We start from the raw sequence: 22,835 nt of genomic DNA on the forward strand, positions 1-22,835 counted from the left end.
ATAGGAACAATAAAATAATATAAAATAACTATCAAATAATTGAGCTGCAAATCATCATAGCTTCAATGTTTTTAAACTTATACGCAAGTAAATTATAATTTTAATGTTTTCAAAAATGTTTAATTCTTGCAATAGCTGCAAGGGTATATGAACTTCGGCTTGCCGAAGTTTGCTTTCTTTCTTGTTTTAATTTGCATTACAAATTTTTTGTAACGAATTTCCCGAATAAATGACAAATTTTTAGATTTTTGGTAAAAAATGGTTGAAAAAACAAATTTTTTAGTCACTGTGTTTGTTATTATACTTTTTAAGTCGCATCAGAGAAATTCGCTTGGCAATTACCAGCTAATGTGACTCGGATTGTTATGGCTTTATTCTTTTTCCCTGGCTTGTTTTGCAATGCAATTGCACTAAGACGAAAGACGCTTGCAAATCGCACTGAAAACGCGCCTGAAACGCGTTTAAGCCACACTGAAAACGCATGCGCAGCTGCAGTTTCAATTAGTCGCCAAGTAGAAGTCTAAAATAACAATGAAAACGAAAACGAATACGAAGTAAAATATGATAAAGTAGCCTAAAGCAAATGGCAAAACACGCAACGAAAAAAGAAACAGACGAAATCACGAAATAAGAGCATGCGCAATGCATTTGGCCATTGCATCAGTGCACCGCACGGGTTAAGGGGGACGGGTATCAATACACCACATGGGTTAAAGGGGGTCGGGTATTTCGGATGGCACAATGTAAACCTCTTTGCGGTCGCAATCCCATTTCCAAATAATATTAGCTCAAACCAATATTGTTTAAGGTGATTAATGTCAGTTTTAAAAGTACTTCAAAATTCATTCTGTGTAATTTTAATTGACATCATCTTTATTTTCAACAAAATACTTCTTCTACTCCACTGGAAAATATTTCAAAACCTCAAGGTTAAGGTTACAAAATAGTTTTAGATTATATACAGTACTATATAGTACATGGTGCCCGATTAAAATTATTTCGTAGCAGTAACCTTGATGTTATACTTTTATATTACACTTCCATAAACGGATATGTAAAGCTGTCTAAATATACATAAAGTCTCTTGAGAAAGATTAATTTCTTTATCTCTATTTATTTTCATCATAGCGACACATGATATATTCAATCATAATTCTTTGACCACTTAACTAGTTTTATAAAGGATGATCAGTACTTCTCAAAGGATGATCAGTACACAAAATTTGAATGATCATAGGAACTACATATACTACATATACTTAGCTGGAAAATAGCTTTTCACTTTCGGACCCAACGAAACTCTTTCGGAACCCGTTACGGTGATCTCACTTTCACTTGAAATGCAAATTTTGGCAGCAACTCTTCAAACTGAACCCTACCAATAGAAGACGGCTAACGGACCATAAACGAGTTTACATCGTGGGCCAGGTAAAAATCCTATGAATCGGCGATAAATAAAGCTGATACGAGCTATCAGTTGAAGATCGCTTAAGTATGCACTGCAGCTGGGGGTTTTATTTTCAAAGAAATCTTCACGGGGCCTCGAATGCATACACCTGTCTCAATTAACGCCTTTTCATCTACATTTCTGATGGCCTGACGAAGGGGTTTTGCCTTTTATAAGTGTTTTTATATTGGCGGTTTTTATGCTTTTGTAAGTCTACTTGTATACTTGATGCAGATGTCTTTGAAATGTAAAAAGTATTACAAAATAAAATAGTAATAATACCCTTGCAGAGGGTATTATAATTTGAGTCAGAAGTTTGTACCGCAGTGAAGGAGACATCTTCGACCCTCTAAAGTATATATATTCTCGATCAGCAAAGCTGACATAGAAACTGTCGCATAATTGAGCTGCAAATCAATGTTTTTAAACATATACGCAAGTAAATCATACTTTTAAGGTTTTCAAGAATATTTAATTTTTTCAATAGCTGCAAGGGAATGCCGAAGTTTGTTTCTTTACTTGTTTTTATTTAAATCAATGCAAAAACTAATGAATAAATATTTATATTTAGCTATAAATAGCCTAAATATATTTTAATGCATTTTAAATCAAGCTATGGTTATACATATACATCATTAAATTATATATAGGTTACAAAAATACACATATATTATTCTTTGAAATAAATTTAGGCAGAGTCATTGCTAACTATATTCTAAGAAGAATCGCATAAACGCTATAGATTTACTAAAAACCTAACTAATTTTGAATCAAATTCACATGCTGATAAATTTGTTATTAATGTTTTGATGGTTGCCTATGATTGATTACATTTCGGAAGGTGCTTGTTGTATCTCAATTTGATAGATCATTTATGCCCACAGGGTCAATCAATTTCCCAGTGCGCAGGTAATTAATGTGCTCAAAACTCACCTTCTGATGGGGATGATTGGAGGTCAGGTCTAGCATGGAACTGGCCCGTAGCTTCTGCTTTTGATCCGTTTTGGCTAGTGGCTGTGGGTGGTTGCCCATACCATCATGATGGCTTGTCTGCGGAGTGCGTGCTAGAAGTTTCGTGGGATTTATTCCCGGCTCTTGATTTGGAGCTGGATTTCCACACTCGCTGCAGGATATATTCTCCGCCGATCTGACTGCTCGACCTGCCAATGGAGATGAGGATGCAGTGGATGCCGATGATGCGGTGGTGCACGTGGAAATTGTGGGCGATGTTGATGTCCATGTGGCCGTGGGTGGTGTTATGCTTGTGAGCGTGACTGTCAGCCTGCCAACTCCCTCGCTGTAGTCGTTATTGTTGTTGTGGCTCCACCCGCTGTTATTGTTGTAGTTAGTGGTGTTGTTGTTGTGGGAGTTGTTCGTGTTACTGGAGTTTTTGGCATTGGCGTAGAACACCTGGGAAATGCTGCGAAAAATGGTGCGATAGCCCCTTTTGTTCTCCGCGTCGCCGGCCATGATTACACTTAAGCACTTTGAAAAAACAAAAATTAAACACACTCGAAATCGAAATCTGCACGATTCCCTCTTTCTAAATTCTTCACTCTTCACTTTGCACTCATGAGTTTCTTCGGCTTTTGTCTATATATTTTGTTGTTGTGTGTGAGAGCTGCACTGAAAAGAAATTGGTTTGTTTTTTGAGTTTAAAATATCGTAACAAATATTATAAGGCACACATGTCACAATTTTTTTGTAAAATCATGATTTTTATGATATTGTTAGTTTTTTTTTTTAATTTATGCACATGAGCTTCTTTATAGTTATTTTCGTTTTAATAGATTATAATGGTTATAAGCTTAAGGGCCTTTATTTAATGTCAGTTTTAATATGGAACAAATTTTGTTCATGACATCTGATACTTGAATTAGTTTCATTATTTGTTTTTACACATTTTATGCAATGCATCATAAGGTTATAGGTTTTATGGTATCTCTTCTTGATGGATTATAATTCCAATGAGTTAAAGGACCTTATTCTAAAGTCAATTCCCATTTGGCATCATTTTCTTCGGTGTATCTAAACGAAACGTGAAAAAGTCGAAAGAAATAAAAAGACATGAGCACCACACCTTCCACTTCTTATCTCTGTTTTTGCGGGGGAAGTGTGTCGCTTGATTTCTTTTTGAGTTTGGCGGGGGCCACACAAATCAATAATAAAATCGTAACACCACGGGAAATATGTATCATAATTACACGGGGCGAATGGAATCGGGCACTTCGACTATGGCAAATCGAAAAGTGACAAGTGAAGCACGGGAGACGCGTTCGGGCAGCGACGGCCGACTAAATCGTATGGCGGACCGCTCTGCTTACCGCTCTGCTTACCGCTCTGCTTACCGCTCTGCCTACCGCTCTGCTTACCGCCTTGGGGCGCCGTCGACAACGACTTCGACGACGACGTCGACGTCGACGTCGACGTCGGCAGCAACGCTCGTTGGCGTAATCGTTTTTCTTGCCGCTTTAGCTGTTGCTTCTTTTTGCAGACTTAGTTGTTTTTTTTTTCTGAGGTTTTTGTTTTGTTTATGGCGCTCTTCTAGGCGCACAGTGGTCGTGGAGCAATTTAAAGTCGACAAAATCCTTAACAGGCCAACACTAGTGAACTAAAGTTTCTATCCAGAAAACCACATTATATTAATGCATTTGACTCTTGAAGTTTATTACTTTTGTTAGATACGAACAACAAAATTAATGTAAATAAGCAATGATATTTGAAAAAGCTTGGAAAAATATACAAAAGTACTTATACGTTATATACACTTTCATATATAAACTTTTCAAAAAAAAATTCTGAGTAGGAAAGAATTACATAACAGCGAAATATTTATAACTTTACTAATATTTTTCAAAGCTTAGAATTATGCTCAAGGTAACTGATAAAATTTAGTAGCCACATAAACATATTTTTCATGAAGTACATACATAACAAAAATAATAAACGTTTATCTAGAAAGACACATTTTGTCCTTACACTTGAAACTCTTGAATGTCGTACTCTTTCTTTTTTGACCTCGAGCCGTCAAAACCTCGAAATAAGCAACAGAAAGGTCCGCCTAAAAACAAAGCTTCAAAAAAAATAAGTTAAGAAAATAAAACTACTTTTGAGTTACATAAAATCCGTTTACTATTCATTTTTATTGTACTTAACTCTTAAATGTCATAGCTTCGCGAAACAAAACAAAAGAATTACTGACATAAACAAAAATTTGTAACAATTCTGTTATTAGTCAAACACAAGGTTACTTAGTACCCAGCTCCTCCTTTTTGATTTCATAAAAAACGTATTAGAAATGCAAAAATTTATTAAGAACTTATTACCAAAAATCTGTTTAGACCTTGCACTGAATTTCTAAAAAAAAAATAATTTAATAGTTAAAAAACTAACAATGTACTATTTCCAATAAAATAAATTCTGAACTGGTTTGTACATACAGCTGCGGCAATAAGCTTATTCTCCATATTTATGGAAATTAATATTGTATCCCTCGATCTTAGGTCTACTACTTGGCACAGAACCAGTTTAAAAAAAAGCTATAAAAGTGTCTGTTTTAATGTTTACAGCATATTTGATTTATTGACTTATTAAACATGTTTTCGAAACTAATTGATTTAACAGTGGGATATTGATTTTTCCAGCGACCACTGTAGCCGCATTATGCGTATTTCCCTGTTGAGAGGGGACTTTTATATTTATTTACCCCTCCTTTGCCATCGAGAGCTTTCTTCGCCTAGTCCGCATGCAAATCGAGAAACAACAATGTGCGGTATATGTATGTGAATATATTGAAAACCCGAAACCAGATGCCAGATGGAGAACAATAGTGACACAAATTGGAGAAGAAAAAAAGCGAAGCGAAAAATAAATGGGCGACAGAGGGCTTATCAATCACGACTTTCACCGAAAATAGCCAGTCGAAATAAAATAAGTAAGCTCCGCGCAGATGATGCAATTCCACTGTGCGCTTAAATGTTTTACTTTACACACTTGTCGCGCGGTGTTTATCAATGCCCACCGTTGTGTTGTTGTTTTTATTGCCATGCTTGTTTTCATAGCCCTCTTATCACACATTTAAGTGTGTGAGTGTGTGTGTGTGAGGTGTGTGTGCCATACACACGCACAGCTGCAGTCAAAATAATAGTTGTGGTAATAATGCAATTGCCTATGTAGTTTTTCGGTTGCGAAGCACTGATTTCAAAGCAATTAAGAAATTGTCGATACAATTTCCTAATTAAATTGAGTCGCAACATTTAGCTAAGGTATAAGTTCAACATGCATATGTTTATCTATAAGCTTTTTTATTTTCACAAGTACACGATAAGTTTTTTCTAATCTCCAAATGTCACAACAATAAAATAAAAACAGAAAAAATGGGCTGCAGTTTCTGAATTAAGTTATCCACAAAGCAACTATAGTTTAGTATACTAAAAATATTTTTCCTTATATATGTATGTGTTTTATTGTTAAAGTTGTATTAACAATCAATTTTTTATGCTTTAACCATATTAAATTTGAACAAAATAAAAGTTCCATTATCACCAATAAACTCTTGCATTTTATCGATTTCACAATTGTCTGTTAATATTTGCACCAAAAATAATTGTTGTATAAATCAAAAAACAAAATGGGTAGACACCTAATATTTTGTCCGCAAGTGTGTGTGAGTTTTGTATCTCTGCAGGCCCAATTACGAGTGCATTACTCACTGGCCAACTGCAACTGCAATTGCCGCCTGATAACCAGCAACACTATTGATATTGCCGCTGAAGATGCAACAGCAACAGGGCCAGAAATTGCAGCAGCAACAGCAGCAGCAACAGCAACAGCGATAGAAATTGCAGCTGCAATTGTCGTCACGTACGCGCTTTAATTAAGTGCACATCACAGCAAAATCAACAAAAAAATGAACGTAACCGAGGAGCGGACCAAAGTGGAGCGTAAGGGACGGCGGTTGACGGGCGACTAAAATACTACAAATGCTAAAATACAAAGCGAAGCGACTAACTGGCCAAGTGGCACACAAAAAAAAAAGCACGGCAACTGGAAATAAACAAAAAATCAGAAACCAAAAACCAAAAACCGAAAAACCAAAAACCGAAAAACCAAAGCAAAACAATACCGAATGGGAATAGGAATACGGGTGCGATAGATATGGAAATAGATGTAACTGAAAGCTGAAGAAACACCGGCCGCACCTCTGCCGCTGCTGCTGCCTCTGCCGCTGCCTCAGTCGACGTCAGCAGCGACGTCGACTGCGGCCCACGCAAACGTCAAACGGAAAGGGAGAGACCCCAAAATCCGTAGATTCAGGCGGTGGAATAGGGCGCAGGTATATCGGCAGAGTGATACCCTTTATACTTACAACTTTATTATAATCATTCTTCTTACCAAGTAAGCAAAATTATTTTTCTCCATAAACACACTCAAAAAACAAAATAAACTTTAAATTTGTACAAATCACCTAAGACTTAGGAATTATAATCTAAAAGGCTTATCCTATTCAATGTATTTAAACAAAAATTAACTAAAAAATTAGCATTGATTATATAAGGTACTTTTACCACTAAAAATAACTTTAAAACTAAATTAAAAAAGTACTTAAATATATGGAGAATCATGGGCTGAAGAATGAGCTTTAATGTGGACAGAGTGATACCCCTCATAGTAACAACCCTACAAACGTCATTATTTTTCCCCAGTAAGCAAAATTAGTTTTCTCATAACCACAGTCTTCAAAACCAAAACCAAAAAAAGAAAACAAAATAACATTAAAATTGTATAATAATTAAAAAAAAAAAAATTATTCTTATTCTTCTTATTAGTCTTTTGACCTATAGAAATTACTCTTACATTTAATTTAAATAAGGACAATAGTAATTCTTGTTCCCCAGTAAGCAAAATAAAGTTTCTCAAAACCACAGGCTTCATTATCACATCAAAAATACTAAATAACCTATGAAATTGTAAAGATCACCTACGATTTAGGAATAGTAATTTAAAGGCTCATCCTATCCCATATATATATATATCTATTATATCTATAAATAATACTTATATTCCCAATAATAGAATTTAGCATATTGGTCTTCCCCGTTTTTAACAGTGTTGAGTCAAAAACAAATTGCATATATTTCTGATTCACTTTCGGGAAGAAGCTAAGAAATGGTTTTATTATATTTTCATATATTATTTATTTGTAAACTATTATGAATAATAAAATGACTGTTTTCTGATTTAAAGATATTTAATATAATAGTTTTTGATAATAGGGATCTACTATTTTCGATGGATTTTAAATATTCATGGCTTTTTTTTTGTAGAAAAAATCAAGTGCATACACACACTGTTTTAATCAGTTTGACTGATAGAAAATCTTATAAAAATGATATGAAAATGAGGCCCTCTGCAGATTGATTTGAAGACGTCATATTTAGTAATGCAACGGCTTTCGCTCGGCATTAGTTCATAAATTTATTAATCGTTCTGGGGAACTTTTTTACCAGCGCCCGTTTGGGTGAGTCACTGGGAGTGGGGTCTCCAACTGATATGCCCCACGTGAGTGCTGGGCATGTTAAACGCCACACGAATGGCTTTTGAATAATATTTACATTCATTCACCCAAGTGAGTCTGAGTGTGAGTGTGAGTGCGAGTGTGAGTGTAGTTAGTGAGTGAGTTGCGTGGCGAAGGCGGCCAAAACGCGAGCGAGTTGCGTTGTTAATGTGCGCAAAACAATGCTGAAAACCCGACGATCGAGGGAATCTGGGGGATCTGGGGGCATGCGGATCGTCCCAGCAAAATACAAATGACGAAATTATGGCAGCAACTAGTTATAAACAATGCACATTAAATGCCAGCGGCAAAGACAACAAAAGTAGAAGCAGAAGCAGCAACTCAACTCATTTCGTATGTCGTCTTTGGAAACAACTAAAGAGCGACAGAAAATCATAAACAAAAGCCTTGTAATCGGATAAACAAGGCTTAGTACATTGAAAATGGTATGATTAAGGCCAGTTTTAACATCCGCACGCTCTGCTAATAGAAGGTTTTAACTTTAAAATTCAATTTTCTCGGTTGAAACCCTACTATTTTGTTGTTAGTTTCTATTTCTTATAATGCTCAGGCCCGTTTTCTCGTCCTTCGGGTAAGCTTATAATAAGAGGTTTTCAACATTTTGCCGTTTTAAACCTATATTCAGCTTACCACGAGGTCAAGAAATATTTTAATTTCAATAGACAAGAACCTATCTCCATATAAACAACAAACAGATTATTGAATTAAACCATACATTTTAATATATATATAAGATATTTTCGAAATCGGGCGCCGATAACTTCCCATAGGAAGTTCTCCATAGCAGACATTAAATTGATTAAACACTGATTTTTAAATTATAAATAATTGAATAAAAAAAAATTGTAACATTTAAGAATTACGCCCCTTTGGCATTGGAACTCGTAGGTAAATTGAAGAGCTTCAGAATTGAAGTTATAGGCATATGTTTTGAAATCACAACCCCATTAGTCAGATTATGGGTCTCAGAAAAAAAGATTTGGGCCACCTTTTTCTAAGCTAAATCGTACATCACACGTAAAAAAGATAAACGAAGAAACTCATTTTTGCAATAACATAAATAAAATAAATCACTAAAAGAAGGTTCTACTATTGTATTTTCTCTCAAATATAGTGTTGGAAATTTGACGACTTCAAAAATACTTGTTTTTTGCAAATATTATATCTCAGAATTCTCGAAACATTTCAAACATTTGTTTGGTGGTTTGGAAACATTTTAAAACTGTTTAAACTAGTGACATCGAAGAAGAACCTAAAATTCCGCACACAATCTGTCTTTTTCAATTTTCTTTCGATTGCTTAAAACTGATGGGAAACCTATAAATCATGATGCTAAAAATGGATCATCGACCATTGGGCTTAATTGAGCTTCATGATCATACAATAATTTCAAAGGGAGACGGAGGGAAATATATTTAATATCCATATGTACGTAAGCAAAAATACACGATAAAACGAACGACGGCAACGTCAATTGGGAGTGGTTCATCCACTTGGCCAGCCGGAGGACGAGACGATCTCTGCTCTGCTGATCCTGATGCTAATCCCGATCCCGATCCCGATCGAGTCCTAGACGGGGCTCTCCTCGAGGCTGATCGATGTGGAGGAGGTGCGGAGCTCGCAGAGATCCTGCATGAGATCCCGGAAGAGCATGGGGTTGACATTGACGCTGACCTTCATGAGGAGGAACCAGTCGCCAATGGTGAGGTCGCGCAGGGCGCGCTGCACATGCCGCTTGGTCATGAATCGCAGCTGACTGCGGATCATCTGCTCCCGCAGTTTCCTGCTGCAGATCATGGCCAGCCGGCAGAGGAGATTCAGGCCGGACATCAGGGCCATCAGCAGGAACCAGGCCCACAAGAACACGAAGATCTTCTCGTTGAGGATGTTTAGCGGCAGGATGCACAGGTTGTCCATGATGTTCGCCGTCCCACTGACCCCGAACTTCAGTACCTCGCACTTGGCGATCTTGGGGAAGACGCTCGAGGACACCCGGTTCCATCGGTCCCAGTCGAAGAACGGAATGGTGGCCAATGCGTGCAGGTACTTCGACCAGAACCCGTTCAGGAACACCTCCAGGACGATTATGTTCACCACCTGTGGGTTGGCGATCGATCAAATTATCTGATAAAATGGGGTGGAAAAATCATAGATAACTAATAATAATATTAACTGGTTCAAAATTGAATGCATTTCTTTATAATTGCTTCATTGATTTTATAAATCTTTGCCTTTTTCCATCATAGTTGCATTGTAGTAGCTAGTGGAAATCAAATAGTAAAATTGTAACCCCTCAAGATTGTTCTTTATACTTCCATAAGCGATTAAAAAAAAATGTTATTTATTTATTATTAAATCTAACTATTTTGTAATTCATTTTAATATGTTTCACTTTGATTGACATTCATTGCGTTTTTAACTTGTATATTTAAAAAGTTTTAATATTGATATTTTTCTTTGGACTTTTTTAGAAATCGTTTTTAATATCTGAAAATTTAAATTAAAATTGAACCATATTAAACTGCCGTAAAATCTATTTAAGTGAAATAAAAACTATTTTAAATCTATTTTGTTCACATTAATTAGCATGTTTTAATATTAAATCATTAAACTTAATATGCAATGTATTTAAAATTATGATTCGTTATTTGATTTTTATATTAAATACAATATGTTGAGTTCAATAGTAAAACATTTATTTTTACTATTCCATTATATTATCAGTATCTCGAAGCATAAACTGCAAACCTCTTTTAACCCGATTTTTCCGAATTTTCAGCTACTGAAAATGCTCTTACTGCACTACCTATGGGGCCCAGAAAATAGCTTGAAAGTCAAGAAATTATAGACTTAACAATGACATACCTGACCATAATGTAGTCTTTTTAAGTCCATGGATAGCTTAGTTATTAATTAAAGAAAATGTTGTCCATAATTTCTTGGTTTACAATTTTTTTTCTAAATGTGGTTGCTATAAAAGTAATAACATTTAAAGGGCCCTTACGTGGCAATTTATTTTTATATTTTTTCGAACGGTAGCCAAAAAAAATAAACATAAAAAAAATTGTATTTTGGCTTAATATATATATATAATATATTTTGGCTTAATATATGTATATTTAAAAGTCAGGCCACGTCAGGACCCTTAAATTTTTATTTATATTAAGAATCTGTCTTAGGATGAAGTAGACAGGGCGCACTATAGCTTTTATTGGGGCCAACTTGATTCTGATTTTTGATTTTTGTCAAAGTTCGGTAATAGAGAGTAAAAACAATTTTTTAGAAAATGTATCTGACATCGTTATCATTTTTGAAAAAAAAATTAAATATTTTAAATATGGAAAAAAGAGTCATCTTATAAGTGATAATATCCCATTAGCAATCATTTTGACGAGTGTAATGAAAGAATCTCTCAGGGGTTTCCCTGGTAGTGATAGTGATTGTGATAGTGATAGTGTATTTTGTGCCTGCGAATTAAGAGGTCAGTGAATCCTACTCACACTGATGAGGAAATTGAGGACCTCGCAGAAGACGTACTTGGCCATGTAGCAGAAGTGCATGTCCTCGTAGTCGGTGGTGAAGTACTTGACCAGCAGTCGCAGCCGCGTGTTGTAGGTCTCCTCCGAGAGCAGGGCCTCGCCGACCTCCGAGCAGAGCTGCTTCAGGCGCCGGCCCTCCCACACTTTCCACAGGCACGAGGGGAAGTAGAAGACGAAGGACTGGAACAGGAGGAGGATGATGACCCACTGGTAGTAGCGCAGGTACTCCCGCTCCGACTGGCCGCGGATCTCGGGACCCACGCCCTCCGCTATCGACATGGCCCTGGCATAGGCCTCGTTGTAGTCCCCCAATCGGCGGAGGCTCGATCGAGATCGGTATCTAGAACGGGATTTAGCAGATGTCTGGCTGATGGTTGAGCTGGAGGAGCTCGAGGAGCTGGAGGAGGAGGAGTCGGAGGAGGAGGAGCTAGCCTCCTCATCCGGATGAACGGGCATTGGCTGCTCCCCATGGTTGTGCAACTTAAGAATGTATGTGCCCATGGTCCAACAGTAGGACTGTATGTACTCGATGTTCTTCTCCTCGCTGATGCACTGAATCGGATCCCCGAAATATTGGCGGGCGGAGAGGAGCAGCGAGCAGGTGAGCAGGATCACCACCGTGCACTTGGAGTGAACGGTGAATACGGCGTCGTAGATGCGGATCGACTTGAATTGGAGATACTTGGACAGTGGCTTCACCGCCGAATACATTTCTTCTGCCTCCGGGAAGAGTTCCTCGAATACAGCTTCCAACTCTCACGCCTTGCGTCCTGCGTTCTTGGCGTCCTTGGCGTCCTTGGCGTTGTCTTCCTCGATTTTGTCCTGGTTTCAGTCGGATAACTCCAGTGGATAGCTGCACTGATTACTGCTTCTCGATTGCCGGCCTAGGATTGTAACCAGTTCATAGATCAAATCGTCGCTCGGCTTTACATATTTTTTTGTGCGTGCCGTCATTATTACATACTTTGCTTTTTTCCCCTTTTCTCCCCGAGACTCAGTAGCTCCTTCCCAGCCAAATTCCAATCCTGTCACCTGTCTGTCATCCGTTTGCACAGTGTTGTCACCCTAATGAGGGGTTGGATTGGTTTTGATTGTTACTACACTGATAATTAGAGAACTGACTATTAAATTCCAAATTTATACATAATATTTAAATAAAATATCAAAATATAATATTAAATGCAATGCATGTTAAGTTGCACGATTTAGTTTTCAAATATTTCAATTAATATTAGATTTAAATGCATTTTATTCAAGTTAAATATCAAGTTACTTTTTTATTTTTTGCCAAAGATAAATTTAAAAAATTTTACTATTTACGTATTTAAAATTAGTAAAAACCGCCATGGATGAAAATCTAAGCGTAAAATGTTTAAATTGGTACAAAATATTTGAATTTTCCATTTTTTTTATCAGTGTACAGTTTTGACTTTATTTTCTGAAAGTACTTTTCAAAAGAAGTAAAATTCCATTTGGGTTTTCTATCTAAGCTTGCATTTGGATTTCATAGCGAATTTATTCGATCGATTTGGAATAATATTCCACTAAATTTTAAAGGGCAATTTCAATTGTACGTACGTATGTTAAGCAGTACGTTTTGAGGAAATTCAATTCAATATACAACTACTATTTAAAGTAATTCAATTTTCAGGTCCATACTATAAGGTATTTATTATTTTGCATACTATATATTCTTTTTTTTTTTGTTTTATGTTCACTACCATATTTGTCACATTTGTTTTGTCCATATCTAAAATAATGTTGAATATATTTTACAGTAAAACAATTTAAAAAATGGGAGGCAAATTTATTCCCATCAATTAAAGATGTTTTTGATTGTAATATTTTAATTTATATGAGATTTAATTACATTTTATTCCAAAGCCAAACGCGAGCTTAATACATTTTAACAAGGTGATGAATACATCCAGAATCCAAAACCAAAAACAATTTTAAACAATTTATTCCCAAGTTGAATTAAAGTCCATTGCCGACTTTCAGGCAGTTTTCAAATAACAAAAAACTAATTCATTTTGCTCGTTTATTTGTGCTTGTCTTGCTCCACTTCTTAATCGTAAAACTATGACAACGATTTCTAGCTATAATTCTCATGATTCAGCGCTTCAGCCTTGGCTCTCTAGGTCAGATCATCGAATTTTGTGATGGGTGCAGGGTGGCCAAAGCATCATTCGCCGGCAGTCAGTCCAAGTTCAGGAATCCAATTATCGAGGGTATCTGCAATTAGGCAAGGTACACACGGCTAATTACCATAAATCAAATAAATTTATATCGCCCACTGACGACCTTCAAGGTCCAAAAAATATGTATCACCTTTTTTAAATTACAAACAAGCGACAAAAAGAGCAAACACAATGCCCCCAACTAATGAAAATTGCTCATGAAATATTAAGTAGATACAAATGAGGATGGGACAACAATTTGTATTTATATACTGTACCGCATGGGAATCTTATTTATTACAGGTATGTCTAATATGAATACAAATTTTGCAACCATTTAAACTTTAATATATATTACTAGCATAGTACCTATATCAAGTATATATTCGACTGTATCCCTAAGCAATTTAGAATTTGTACCTTTTTTTCTGTAGCTAGAATATTATGTTCAAACCGCATGAAACCAGAGTTAAATTTACTAATGAAATATATGTTGATTTTTGTACACGCGTATATGGCTTTGTATGTACAGATATTGTATTTGGCTTTTTTTTTTAAATAAGTTTGTTCATAATCGAAATACCTATAGCCATTATATGAGCAGCAATATATTTATTATCATTAACTCCAATTAAGTGGTTTCTTAATTATTTACAAACGAAATTGACAATTAAATTATGCAAGGAGAAAGAGATATAAGGATTTTATAAAAATAACGATGTTTTGTTTTAAGCCCATCATGATTTTTTTTTTCAAAAGATGGTAAAGTTTGAAATTACAAACAATACAATACAATACAACAATTACAATACTTTACAGCTTAATGAAATTGTTTGTTAAAAAAACTATTTTAACCGTTTAAAATTAGCATTTTGTACATTGCCTTAAAAATGTGAATTATTGTTAATATTACATTCAAAAATAGAAAAAAAATTCATAATGATTAAAGTAACAATAGAGCTAAAAATTAAGATTGAAAAGTATTAATAAATCAGTTAAATACAACAAGCAAAAATACAATTAATTTATTAATTTTCAATTAGATAGATAGATAGATAGATAGATAGATAGATAGATAGATAGATAGATAGATAGATAGATAGATAGATAGATAGATAGATAGATAGATAGATAGATAGATAGATAGATAGATAGATAGATAGATAGATAGATAGATAGATTTCCACATTTATAATGTTTTATTAAAACGTCTTTAACTTTTCTTTGACCAATCTGCTTTGGCCTTGTTGTCTAAATTTTATTTAAGCACGACAAGTCGGCAAAATCATAGAGCCAATGTTAATAAAAAGCTTAACTGTCCAATTTAGACCGTCTAAGTTAATTGTCGTGTTAAATTATAATTAATATAATTAAAGTGCAAGACCTCTAGTTCACCGAACTTACCATACCGGTAGCTTTAATTTAATTACGAATTATATACGAATGATTAAGATTCTCAATACGTGCCTACTCATGTTCGTTTTTAATTCAACAATTAATAAAATAAATAAATGTGCTTGAGAGAGGTTTAAAATATGTTTAACAAAGTTTGGTTTGATTTTAAAACAAATGGTATTGTTTTGTGTTTGGATTTTTTTACAACATATTGCCACAAAATAATATTACATTTAAGTCGCTAGTCACAGTTTAAAAAATAAAAAAAATAATGGTTTATCCTTAAATAAAACAGTGATTATGTTCCAAAATTTAAACATTATTCTAAAATGGTGGTTATTAAAAGCAATCTTTTTTTTTTTGAAGGACATTTTAGGATCCGTAACATCTTAACTTATTCACTATAATATTATTTAAATTTCCCCAATTTTAACTCAAATAAGAAAGGGAATTAAATCTTTGTTATCAATTATCTGCACTTAAAAAAAAATAAATTTAGTTTGAAACAGAATTCTATTTCATTTCCTGACTGCCAATCGAAATCAACCAATTGGCATTAGGGGCTATTGTTAAAGTATCTAAACACTTGGGCAAGCAATACTTTGACACCTCCGCCTGCAATCTTAAACGTGAAACTGCGGCAAAGCAGAAGATGGCAAAAAATATCCATAAACTGGTGTTCCCTGAACTTGACCTCCAATGGCATTCGAAACAACCGACAAAGAGCCACAAGCAAGCAACAACCGCCGACAACAACAAACAACAACCACTTGTTTCGGTTGTTGGCGAACACGTCACGATCGGTGGATCGTTGGATTCAAGCCAAATTGGGCGTTAAGAGCTTCTCGTTTGGCTTCCTCTTGTAACTTCAATACATATTAATTTATTTTGGTCCGATGAGTGTGCAAGTTTATTGTTGTACGAATTAAAAATTCAACAAGAAGTATGCGGAAGTTCTGTTAGATGCTTTTGTTCTCCTACCTGTTTTTTATTGCCAGATCTATCACCTTTATTTATATAGATATTTTAAAATTCTAAAATTTAACAATCATCACTCTGTTTCTTGTTTTAAATCTCTGACTTGCCGTTTTTGCTGCTTTGCCCCTCTAAATCGCCGTTCTGCAACACTGAGCACAGTAACAATTAAGATACTGGAGCGCAAAAGGCAAGATACTTGTGCTCGAAGTGGAGTTAAAAAGCTGGCTAGAAATCGACTCTCATCATATTCCTTAGCTGCAGATGCAGATACAGATACAGATACACTTAACTGGGCAACAGTCGCCATAACAACAAGCTCTGTATATCTGTACCTCTTGGCCGCAAAAAACAATTGTTTATTATTAACGATACATGGCAGGAGGCGGTTGCCTCAGGCCCATATTTCAATGTCCCCTTCTGCATATGGCCAGCATTAATTTCGTGGGCCTGCACAGACCGTTTAGGTTATGCACCGAGAACAAATTTTATATATTTTATATAAACGTATTTTCAAAAAACTTCTAGGTTTCAGAATAATTATATTTACATAATGGTGAACATAAATATTTTTTTGCCCCTTTCAGCTAAATATTTCATATGTTTTAAGTATCGGTAAAATGAGTTATTTCGAGACCAAAATTCGTTATTCAACAGTTAACATTTTAAGATGAATGAAGAAGAATGAAATAAGTTAACTGTTTCATTTCCAATTTTGCTAATTTTTATACAATAAAATATATAGATTTTAAATTGTTTTTCAATATGTCTAACTTTAAAACACTTTGTGGAAAAAAATTAGCTTTGTGTACTGTATAAATTCAAATTATTAATTCCCAAATAATAAACATTTTCCCGCCCAAAAATAAAATCGTGTTGCAAGCACAAAAATATAAACGTATAGCGTTTGTAAATCAATTAAACATATGAAATCACCCAATTTGAAAAATTGTTGGTTCCAGTCCTAGGCGATGTTATTTTTTCAGTGTACAGCGTATTGCAACATCTAGCCAGGTGTTTTTTGGCCAGAATTGGTGGACCAATTTGGCAGAAGGAAAGTGAAAGATCTTGGATAAACTGTATACTTTATTAGATCGCTGACACAATCTGAAATCAGCAGACCCTTAATTAACCTCAAGAAATAAAGCCCCTAAAAAATATGCACATGATGCTGGACTCTTAAATTGTTTATTATCATTTTGTTTTCTGGTGGGGCTTTATTCAAAGATCAGTTCAACCTTCATTTACTGATCGCTAATTAAGCTAATTGACAAAATAAAAAATTCTAATTTAGTTTAACGGATGCTGCCAAGGAAACCTAATTAGAAGCACACTTTTTTTATTAGTAAATATATGATAAAATAATCATTTTAATCAAATTATATTAGTGTCAAAAATAAGGCTCAAAAATATTCTTATTGCGTATAGATTTGGAACAAGTGTTTTGATATCTTTATAGGTATTGGACTGGGTGGTCAACCTTTCCAAAGCTAAATTGTAGTTCAAAAGTTCATCTCAAGGTTCAATTCAGGGAGTGAGAGGTGAACTCACCTTGACTAACCTTTGATTCACCAAACGCAGTTCGCAGTTTACTCACATTAGCTGATACATACTCACTCGTATTTGGATTTATAATTATTGAGGTCTGATCAATTAGCAAACGACTGGCAATGTTGTAACCGGAGTATAACAAATATCAAACAAAAAAACGAGTCCAAAGCCCTTTGCCAACTGGTTTGTAACACATTCTACTTCCGCGCCAGCATAATTGATTTCTCAATCATCTATTCTCTTTTTATTCGAATGAAATATTGAGCCTTGACCGTGCCCCACAAGCTCAGTTTTGGTAGCTGCCTCTCGGCAAATTAGCGATCGCACAGATCAATGCTAACTTCATCATTTGGATGATCTGCATGTGGCTATTAGCGAATTTGCGCTAAAATATAATATAACTATAAGCACCAGATGAGTGGAGATTGACTTTATTTTAATTTAATTTATTTTTGCATATAGAAAAGCTCTAGCTATTATTATTTAGATAACTAAATAGATGATCGCTTAAGCTTGTGCTAAAAGTCGCTTCAGTTTAGGCGATTTGTTTATATTAGTTACAAATACCAAACTCACTATTTGAAATTTATTCATATTATTTTTTATATTCCCACAATATCAATCCCTCACAGTTTAGAATAACACCCTAGGAAGTATAATTTACATAGCATTATTAAAGCAAAGCTTTTGTAAACAGTCTCGCTTATCACCTGAATTCTAAGAACCATTGTGGGTTTTTCTCACTCCAAAAATGGAGTTCAACTAAAGGCTCAAATACTCTAAAAAAAGTTAAGAAGGTTTTTTATGAGCTTTGTACTTAATACCAATAAGCAGATAAATCTTAAAATAATATAGGGATTTATTTGGGAATCCATTTCTGGTATTAGTTTATTTAATAAGTATTATTTGACTACAAACTAAGAATAAGAAATATAGGGTGTTAAAAACTCCCCACTTGGTTAAAAAGTTTATCTTGCAATTGCAATTATTATTAAATTAAGATCCACTAATAATCAAAAGCTTTACTTGTTGCTTGTTTTAGTAAACTGATTCCTAATATTATTTAATTCTTATTGTAAATTAAAGTTCCCATTTATACATTTACGAAACCATGAGTCTGGTAAAGAGTGCAAAAAATGTGTTTTTAAAAAACCCCTTCCACAGCTGAATCCTGGATCCTCCACTGTGCCCTCATATTCCTCATATGTATGCAATGTACATCCATCCTCACCTTGGTGATAATATCATCCTCTGGCTGCTCTTGGGGCGGTGCCATAGTGCTGCTGCTGCTGCTGCTGCTGCTGCTCCTCGAATGTCGGACTCTTCGGGCAGCTAGTTACAAACGATTATGATCTGCACCAACAGTCCATAGATTGTCATTTCTCCAAAGTGAAAAACTCGCGAACTCCAACAACAAGGAATAGAAAAAATAAAAAATAAAAAACAAAAAGATATGTTGTTTCTAGGTTCGCGCTTGATCTAACAAAATAATGCTAAGTGGCTTTCAGTGAACCGCCTCGTCTGGCGCTCCGTTTGCAACTGACTAGTCCGACTCACGATCGCGATCACAATATCCATCGATATGGTCGCCAAGTAGCCAAGTCGCAAAAGTCGGCAAAGTCGGCTAAGCGAGAAACGCGGGGCGGTAATAGCCGCTTATGGCCAAAAAACTGGTTCTCGTTCTGGGTTCTGACTTCTCAGTTCTCAGTTTTCAGTTTTCAGTTCGCAGTTCTTAGTTCTCAGTTCTCTTCGGGTTTTCCCTCGTTCGCCGAAGACTCCGAATCAGAATGAGAATCACTATCAAAAGTGATTTTAACCCACCTGCGACCGTGACGTCACATGAACTTGCCGCTTGAACTTTGAGTTGAAGGTCAGCTGAGTCAGTGATTCGGCGGCGAACTTGCAATCAGCCGCCAAAATGGAAAATGAAAATTCAATGCAAATCAAGTGCTCTTATTGGCCATAGTGTAGGCAAAGAAAAAAAGAGTTTTTCTGCAATTAAAAACGCCCTTGAATCGCTGACAAACCGCTCTAAATGGTTTTTCACTTTTGTTGTTTTTTTCTCGCTGCACTTTGGCGAGCGTATTTGTTAGTCAGTTTAAATTGCCACGAGGAGACCTGTCCATCTGGTAATGCCATAAAAACCAATGTTTTATATCGCCTATCAAAGCAAACGTCATCAAGAATCAACTGGGCCCAAACGAATTCCCATTAGCGTTAGATCAGAAGGGCTAATTAAAGGTTCACTCAAAAAGTAGACCCTCTCAGTCTTTGGATATCGTTAAAAAGTTATTTTTAATGACTTACGATCAAAACTTTGTGTTTCCTATTTTTTGTTTCATACATTATATATATAAGAACTATATATTTAATAACTTAAATTTAGCAATTTAATAAATCTTTTAATTTTGTCAAAGCCTCAGTAAATAAATCAACTATCGTGACATATTTTAGTTTGTATATTCAATAAACAGTGGTATATGGTTGAATTTTAAATAACATAAATAAGTAAGAAAGTAAGTAAAAAAGTAAGCAAGTAAGTAAATAAGTAAGTAAGTAAGTAAGTGAGTAGGTATGTATGTAAGTAAAAATTAGCATAAAACCTCCACTATGATACTTATTAAAATAAATTAAGAAAGAAAATGCAATTCTGATGAATATTTTCCAGGGTTTGTAATATTTATTGACATTGGAAATTAAAATGTACTATATTTTTAATGGCTTAGATATTTCCTGATAAATTAAAAAAAAGCTTTTTAATATAAAAAATGTTGCTTATTTTTTGAAAAAAATGAAAAACCATATAGTAAAATTAAATATTAAAATATTGGAGTGTAGCATTGTTGTTAAATTACATTTTTAAAAACAATGTTACATTTAAATATTTTGACATTTAATTACTTAAAATAAACTAAAAACATGATAATGTACATATTAACATATTTATTTGGTTTATCCAACAGGAAAATTGTAAATTTCATTTTTTTTTAATTTAAAACTACATTTTCCATAATTAAAAATAAAATTGAAAGTGTAACCCACCTTGATTTAAACACAACACCCCTCGTGGCTAAATCAGTACGGAAAATATTTGGATTTACCATGATTGTTCTCTGGGTGTAAGGAATATCTATACATTTTTCAGGGATATCCAAAACGAGTGAGAGACCTGAGAGACCTGATCACTCCACATTTGAGTCACTGGAATGAAGGGTATTTTGTTTGTAATTCGATTTGAAACGTTTTTCAAGTGCGAAGTGCCCCGAGCTTTGCGTTGACAGTTTGCCAGATTCTGCTGCGCCTACACTTGAGTCTCGATTTTCGAGTCTTTAGTTTTGAGTCTAGAGATTCGGAGTCTCTAGTCTTGAGTCTTGAGTCTTGATGACGACGCAGTCAGTCGACCAAGTCGTCTGATGTTTCTAGTGCACGAGCGTTTTAAGTTCAATGCGAACACGAATGGTGACCAAATTGGGAGGAGGAGTCGGGCAGCCAGTTTGTACTAACTCGACCGGACCGACTTGCCGGCATTCAGAGTCACAGTCATAGTCCAATAATTATCAAATGTAAGCTGGGCGTAATTAAGAGCCAATCGTTCCAAGGCTGTCCGCACACACAGCGGATTACGCGCTTGCCAGCCATATAAATAATAAACTGTATCTTTGATTAAACATTTGCCATCGCCGCAGTTTCGGTCGTCTGAAAATGGCAGCCGCCAAAAGTGCCTAACTCAAGTTTTATAAATAATAAATCTGAGGCTTTTACCACTTCGCCCCCCTAAGAAAACCACCTCTTTGATGACTGACAGGTTCAAGCCAACCGAGAATTATGATTGCTTAGCGCTGGACTTTGATGACTTTAAAGCTGCAATTGACTTTCAAGATATATATGTTCGTCAACGAAGGATTAGAAAGGAATTAATAGTTGGGCTTGGTGATACTTTAATTAACACTCAAATATTTATATTCAATCCAATTAATTTCAAAACCATTTCCAATTAAAATATTTGTTTGAAACCTATGGCTAAAACAGTGTATAAATAAGCAACTTTATGTTTTTTGTCTTCATCTGTTTTTTAAATAAAGATATTACAGCAATTACAACATTTCTTATTATTGCTGGTAAGCTATGATTATAAGTTATAGAAAAGGTACTTAAAATTACAAACAAATCAAATACAAAAAGTTTTAAGTTCTAAAAGCTTCTCTGCATATAAATATTCTGATGGATTTCAATGACGGAATGGCAGTTGCTTGTTTTTTTTACTGCTGTCCATAGGCTTCCATTAGTGCTTAAATTTTTTTATTGAAATGGGCTTTATGTATCAAGTGAAACAGCCATTTTATTAATTTATTCAGGACTGATAATCCTTATTGCTATAAATGCAATCCCGGGCAGCATGTTCATCTTATCTTAGTGATCCAATCTGCAAAACAGTGTTATAATTACAAATAAAATCGGATATGGACTTGTTGCTATTTCTGGTATTTAAAGTACTTAAAACACCATTGCTATATATATATATATATATATATAATATATATTTTTTAACATTGGTAATCTCGTTTAACTTTAAAAAACGTTATTGAATTATAATAAACTAAAAAAGAAAAAAGGTAAGAAGTTCACATATGTTTACTAAAAATAAATGAATAAATGGCTGCCAGAACCGTCGGCTTGCTAAATTTTATTTACCATTTTTTTACTTATGAACAATATTCAAAAGGTGCTATTATTTGTTTTTAAATATTTCTATATTTAAGTACATTCTTTTGGCCCTAAATTTTACTTCTCTTAACTTAAAATTAACTAAAATTCAACATTTTAGATTAACAAAACTAATAAAAGAATGTTTTTAAAAAGCAAATAAATAAAAAGACATGAATTATAAAAGTTAAATGAAGCAACATTTAATTCTAAATATTTTTTATATTTTTGTATATTCCTTTGGATCTAAATTTCCACTTTTACCTAAACATTTCAAAATTTTAAATAATTAAAACTAATATAGGAATTTTTTTAAAAAACATTAGATATTGACAAACAAAAAACAGAAAAGAAAAAAGCAGAAATATATTTTATTACAAAGAAATAATAAATAAATATGTAATACATATTTATTAATCCAGAAAGTATTTAAGTTTTGTTGATAATTCTCTAACGGTGGTTTTGAA

The 22,835-nt window shown here is 34.4% G+C and overlaps 1 protein-coding gene and 1 long non-coding RNA gene across 3 annotated transcripts; both read right to left on the reverse strand.

Moving 5' to 3' along the window:
* Nucleotides 1-9,411: 9,411 nt before the first annotated feature.
* Nucleotides 9,412-12,633, reverse strand: LOC108134834 (innexin inx5). 2 transcript variants are annotated; one of them, XM_017255293.2, is made up of 3 exons: nt 12,528-12,633; nt 11,525-12,447; nt 9,412-10,121 (listed from the first exon to the last, which is right to left on the reverse strand). In XM_017255293.2, the coding sequence occupies exons 2-3, from the start codon at nt 12,272-12,274 to the stop codon at nt 9,594-9,596; spliced, it is 1,278 nt and encodes a 425-aa protein (XP_017110782.1). In that variant the 5' UTR covers nt 12,275-12,447; nt 12,528-12,633; the 3' UTR covers nt 9,412-9,593. The 2 variants fall into 2 exon arrangements, with proteins under 2 accessions (XP_017110782.1, XP_041563023.1); XM_041707089.1 differs by having other exon boundaries at nt 10,018-10,121; nt 11,562-12,447.
* Nucleotides 12,634-13,590: 957 nt separating this feature from the next.
* Nucleotides 13,591-19,235, reverse strand: LOC108134943. Its single transcript, XR_001773853.2, has 2 exons — nt 18,896-19,235; nt 13,591-13,798 (listed from the first exon to the last, which is right to left on the reverse strand). It is a non-coding gene; the product is annotated as an uncharacterized LOC108134943 (long non-coding RNA).
* Between the last annotated feature and the right edge of the window lie 3,600 nt (nt 19,236-22,835).

Source organism: Drosophila elegans, unplaced genomic scaffold (genome assembly GCF_018152505.1).
Source record: "Drosophila elegans isolate 14027-0461.03 unplaced genomic scaffold, ASM1815250v1 contig_149, whole genome shotgun sequence".
NCBI lineage: Eukaryota > Metazoa > Arthropoda > Insecta > Diptera > Drosophilidae > Drosophila > Drosophila elegans.

Bases quoted from the DNA above. Each gene is read 5' to 3' on its own strand.
- LOC108134834 (XM_017255293.2), bottom strand. From the start codon at position 12,274: ATGTATTCGGCGGTGAAGCCACTGTCCAAGTATCTCCAATTCAAGTCG. The intron at 10,122-11,524 runs GTGAGTAGGATT...GCCAACCCACAG, and splicing joins TCCTCAATTTCCTCATCAGT to GTGGTGAACATAATCGTCCT.